Consider the following 5572-nt stretch of genomic DNA (forward strand, 5'->3'; position numbering starts at 1 on the left):
CTAATTTGTTTTATCTTTGCACAGTATAACTGCAGTTTTATGTAGAGAGCAGCCACAAACTTGTTGTAGGTGGGGTGAAATATTTGGTGCTCTTACACAATGACATAGTGCAGAGAAATACCAGCCTGGTACAATAGCAGAGACCTTGCAATGTGGAGACAGCAGGATCTGCAGGAGTGCCGGAAGGGGCGATGAGATGTTGTGTGAGTGTTATGTGGATGACACGATACCAATAAACCAGGAGCCCGAAGCATGGTGCAAAATAGTGCAAACATGCATCAGCAGAGACAGGAGGGGGAAATGACCCTTCCCTAGCCTATGCATGATAACCAGCTCAGCCTACAGTAGCCTGAAACATTCTCCTTATCAGGGATAGCTCTGAATTTGAACACAGTAAATGCTGGGAACTGTTAAGAGCTGTTGCACATTCTCCACAACACAGTGTAATGCATGGCACGGAGCCAGGCTGAAAAAAGCAGCTCAGTGACTTGTAAGTTTCGATTCCCCTGCTGGCAGTTGTTCAAGCTTCTTTTGCAGATTCAGACATAAACTGTAGTTTCACTTTCTGGTTTTCATTAAACTGGTCACAGATCATGTGAGGGCTGGAGCACATAAAAGGGAAGTCACAACAACACTGAGTAGCAGTCCTCTGGCTTTCAAGCTACCTTAAGACAAGCAAGCAGAGGAGGAAAACCATGAGGTAAGCACACAACCCAATCTCTTAAAGATGCTTTTTTGTTATGCTGCAGAAAATAATGCTTATTATTTACATAAATGTAAGCAGTGAGGGACTTTATCGATCCAAACAGCAGAAAATACTTTGCAGAATATTTACTGGAAGAATCAAAATAAAATAAGAATGCTATTGAATATGGAAATGTTATTGCATCTCCAACAAGGGACAGTCTCTGTGAACAGAGCTGACAGTCAGAAAAACTGTGTTCATGCAGCCAAATGTGTGGCTGGCACTGATGCATCTGAGAATTTATTTTCTGATCTCTGCTACTGTGAGGACCAGCAAACAGGACAGTGTAGGTTCTGGGCTGCAGCATGGAGCACAAGATGGGGTGTAACGTTTTCTGAAAACAATCACACATGCATGCACACACATACATACAATAAGCCCATATGTTTATGACAACTTTGGAAATTGCATTTACCAATTATCTGCTGAACTAAGCTAACTATATTTAATCTGCATAACAAACCTGGGTTTGTGACATTCACAAATATTCATTTTCCAGAAATGTCTTTTCATTACTTACTCCTCACTGTTGCTTTCATCCATGGACATTGTCGTGGTTCTCTGATGAGGCAATAAAAAACAACATGTTTCAGTTTGAATTGGAGTGCTTAAATACTTCAAGATATTCCTGTTGATTTGGGAGCCAATATCTGTTCTGTGGTATTCACCTGTAGGCAAAGGTTTCTAACAAGATAGTGATAATAATAATAGGAACTTACTTTCACTTCTCCTTCATCCCAGAAGAGTGGGTTTACCTCACATACGGCTTTCTAATTAGGAAGTGTTGTTAATATCAATCAAGAACATCAGTTAGGCAAAGGAGATTATTTGAGAAAGGCAAAGAAGTCTGTAAGGCAAATTTATGCATTAAGAACATTAATAAATACCTTTTTTGTCTAACCTCCCTCCAGTACCTCTGTGTCAGATGGTTTGGGTGGAAATGTGTATTCAGTGATGCTTTCCCCAGTGTCCTTCCCACTGTCCCAGAACCTGTAAAAATTGCTTCCCAATTCCTCCTTGATTTGCCTCCTCGTACTTTTCCAGTGTTTCCACTCCTTTTTTTAACCTCAGAGATATCTCCTCTTTCACATGATTGAGCAGTTGAGGGGCAGCAGACATTGTACCACACAGGCTGTTAGACCCTCTAGGTCTTACAGGAGAGAGAGAAGAGAAATTTTTCTAACAATGAAGGATTTGATTGAGAAGCCCCAGTTATAAAGGTATGTATAATTCTTTTGTTAAGGGAGAGCACAATATGGACTGAAGTGTTCTCTGCACTGTAAAGGTTTATCCTTGATAGATTATGTGATAAAAGCTGGTCTGCGCACCCACACAGAGGCACAGGCAGGAGGGGGAACACAAATAATAGCCTGCCCTGGCTGCTCCCAGAGCTGTCCCAAGAGCCACCAGCCCATCCATCCCCACACACATGGAGGAGCACAGAGGCACAAGGGTGGGTGGCAGCTCCCCAATTCCCCAGCCAGGGACACAAGCCCCCACCCAACCCTGCCAAGCCAGGCTTACATGAGTGCCTTACAGTCTGAACTGCCTAGGAAAATGGGAGTACAGGATGCAGGGGAAAGCATTTGGGGATTGAGACTTATTATGGAATGTTTGGGGAGAAGACCAAAGGCAGGGAAATGAGGAATGTGGGTGATTTGGGAAGGAGCCAATGTTGAAAAATAGAGAGGGATAAAAGGGGTATTAAGGACTGGTTGTATGTAAACAGGGTCTAGTCAATATGTGTGAGAATGTGTGTGTCTAGGTGTGAGGCAGCTGGGCAGTGAGAGGATCCCTGACCAACTACTAGATATCCAGAGCCGTTTTCTGGGCGTCCATAGGGTTAGTAAGTGAGTGAGAGTGCAGTCTGTACCAGCAAGTGAGTAGGGCTGCACACTTGGGAGCCTGTACATCCAGGTGCCAGCAACTGGGGAAACTGGTAGGATCCAGGAGCCAGCTACTGGATACATCAGTATAATCATAAGATTAAAATGGCACTATGATCTAACAAACAAGGATTTACAAATGCAGGAAATTCAAAACAAAAATTATAATCCAAACCATAAAATATACAGAAACATGGGAAAGGCACTATATCACTTTATTTTGAGGGAAGTTTATTTGATTACCTCTTTTGGGTAGGCTTCAGCAATTGTTCGCAGCATAGGAAGTATATTCCTGAGGCCCAGAGGTGTGCCAGCTTTACCACAGAAGCTAGCCCTCCTCTTTGATGTCCAGACCAACAGCTCTGTTGCTACATAAGAGGTGCTCTCATACACTGGCAAGCATAATTACTAAAATAACTATTCAACTCTTTAGACCTATGGCTTCCAACAGCTTTGGCTTGTTTGCAGTATAGTTGACTAGTGGGACCAGGTGAGGTATTGCCTGCTTTTGAAGTACATCATGCCTGGTTTAAAAACAAGAGTAGCAGAAAGCAAATGGAGTATAAGTAAGTTTTTCTTTGATTTCTTCTAGTACCATTTCCAATAATTCCTTGAAGAGCTCCCTGCTGCAGCTAGAATGTCATTTTACCTGGACTTTGCTGAAGCAGGATGTGGATCTTGATGAACTAGAGGAAACAATAGAAGATCAGGTTAAGTTTTTCATAACATCCAACATAAGAAATTACAATCTACTCTCCTATGTATGCCACCTAAAGAATTCAAATGAGGAAGCCCTGAAAAATCTCCAAATAGCTGAAGAAGAAATTAAAAAAAATCATCCAGATGAAATTGCCAGGAGAAGTCTTGTTACCTGGGGGAACTATGCCTGGATCTATTACCACATGAAGAGATATGAAGAAGCACAAACTTATGTAAGCAAAGTGAAAGACAGCTGCAAAGAGCTTTCAAGTACAGCTCAACGGAAGATTCAGCTTCCAGACATCTGTGCTGAACAAGGATGGGCGTTTTTAAAGTTTGGGAGAAAATACTATGAAAGAGCAAAGAATTGCTTTGAAAATGCTCTGAAGAATGAACCCAATAACCCGGAGTTTAATACTGGCTATGCAATAGCAATGTATCGTTTGGAAAATTTTTTCTACAGCCAGTGTGAAGATAGAAGCCTGTCCCTCGAGCTCCTGAAGCATGCAGTGGAACTGAATCCAAAGGATACTTTCACTATGGCATTACTTGCATTAAGGCTTCAGGATGTAGAGCGAGTTGATGAAGGGGAGCAGTACATTGAAGAAGCAATGCAGAAAACCCCTGATTTTCCTCATTTCCTGCGATACGCTGCTATGTTTTACAGAAGGAAAGGAGACGTGGATAAGGCACTAGAGATTTTGAAAAACGCCCTAAGAGTGACACCAAAATCTTCCTTTTTGCATCACCAAGTAGGAATCTGCTACAGAATAAAGCTGTTTCAACTGAAGAAGACTACAAGATACCCACCTCAAGAGCAAGTGGAGGAACTCATCCGACTTGCCATTTTTCATTTTAAAACAGCAATTGATAAAAAGACGAAATTTTTTCATGCGTGTGTTGACCTAGCAAACATGTATGTACAAGGAAAGAGGTATGAAGAAGCAGAAGAGGCATTTCAGAAAGCATTTCAGATAAATATTCTATCCAATGATGATAAACAACAATTGTACTACCATTACGGCAATTTTCAGCGTTTTCATATGAAATTGGAATCTGAAGCCATTAGGTATTACAGAGAAGGGCTAAAAATTGAAGAAGATTCCTATGCAAGAAGTAAGTGCAGTAATGCTCTGAATGAATTGTTGGGATGGAGAATTCAGAGAGGTTTAGGAGATGCAACAGATTTTGGTACACTTGGACTCATTCATAATCTAAATGGTGAGAAACAGGAAGCAATTGAGTGCTATGAGAAAGCTGTTGAATTGCATCCTGACAATGAAGAATATCTGAGTGCATTATGTGAACTACGACTTTCCCTCTCAAGCTAAAGCTCCCAAAAATCCTTCACACCAAAGTAAACCCCAAACCCAAGGACATTTCAACAGGCTCTCAAGTTAAAACCAGATGAAACATCTGGTAGCATCGCTTTCTGGTGATAACGTAGAAGCTGCAGATGATGACTGTTCATTTGTTTGTTTATTCACCAACAGAGAACATGCTTGGAAAGACTAAATAATAGCTAAGCTATCTTAGTCTTCAATGCTAACACTGGTATACAGGTTGTGTTTAAGTGATGATCTGTAGAACACAGAACTTCTAAGCTGGAAATCAGATCTTACCTTCTACTGAGAAAAAGATAAGGGAATGATATTGTAGTATTTCATCTATCTACTTGAAAGGCATGCTTATACACAAATGGATTTTCTGATGTTTCTTCATTTTTTAAAAAAAATATGTCTTTTTTAAGCAGTATTTAGAAGAAACATTTGTTGGAGACTTGTTCAGTTTACTACTTTGTATGTTGCTTAACTATGAAAAATAACTACTGTTTGGCTAGTTCACTGGAAAGCTTACAAAATATGTATTATTGTTGTGAACTATTAAAGAGCATTGCATCCATCAACTGTTGCTTCTGATATCTCTCTCCTGACCAATCCTCATGTTAGTAGATGAAAGAAAGGGAAATAGCCATTTGAAAAAGTAACAGGGATAAAGTTTTGGCAGGATATGAAAAGGTCAGGAGATAGGCCCATTTATTTTCCTGAACTCTCAGCAAAGCTGGCTTCAGAGGTATTGCACCAAAGGATTAAACTGTGCGCAAAACAACATCCATCTACTTTACCCAAAACTGCACTCTCAGGAGCTGCTACAGCAAACATCTGGAGTGGAAGGAAAAGCAGTCTTTGAGATACCAATGAGCTGGCTATCTGCAGCCACGCTTATGAAACAAACCAGGGAT

The 5572-nt window shown here is 40.8% G+C and overlaps 1 protein-coding gene across 1 annotated transcript; it reads left to right on the top strand.

The window, feature by feature from the left end:
* The first annotated feature begins 666 nt into the window (after positions 1 to 666).
* Positions 667 to 5007, top strand: LOC135990999 (interferon-induced protein with tetratricopeptide repeats 5-like). The gene is made up of 2 exons (XM_065639226.1): positions 667 to 700; positions 3224 to 5007. The coding sequence occupies exons 1-2, from the start codon at positions 696 to 698 to the stop codon at positions 4659 to 4661; spliced, it is 1443 nt and encodes a 480-aa protein (XP_065495298.1). The 5' UTR covers positions 667 to 695; the 3' UTR covers positions 4662 to 5007.
* The last annotated feature ends 565 nt before the right edge of the window (positions 5008 to 5572 follow it).

The sequence above is a fragment of the Caloenas nicobarica genome, chromosome 7 (assembly GCF_036013445.1).
Source record: "Caloenas nicobarica isolate bCalNic1 chromosome 7, bCalNic1.hap1, whole genome shotgun sequence".
Classification (NCBI taxonomy): Eukaryota; Metazoa; Chordata; class Aves; order Columbiformes; family Columbidae; genus Caloenas; species Caloenas nicobarica.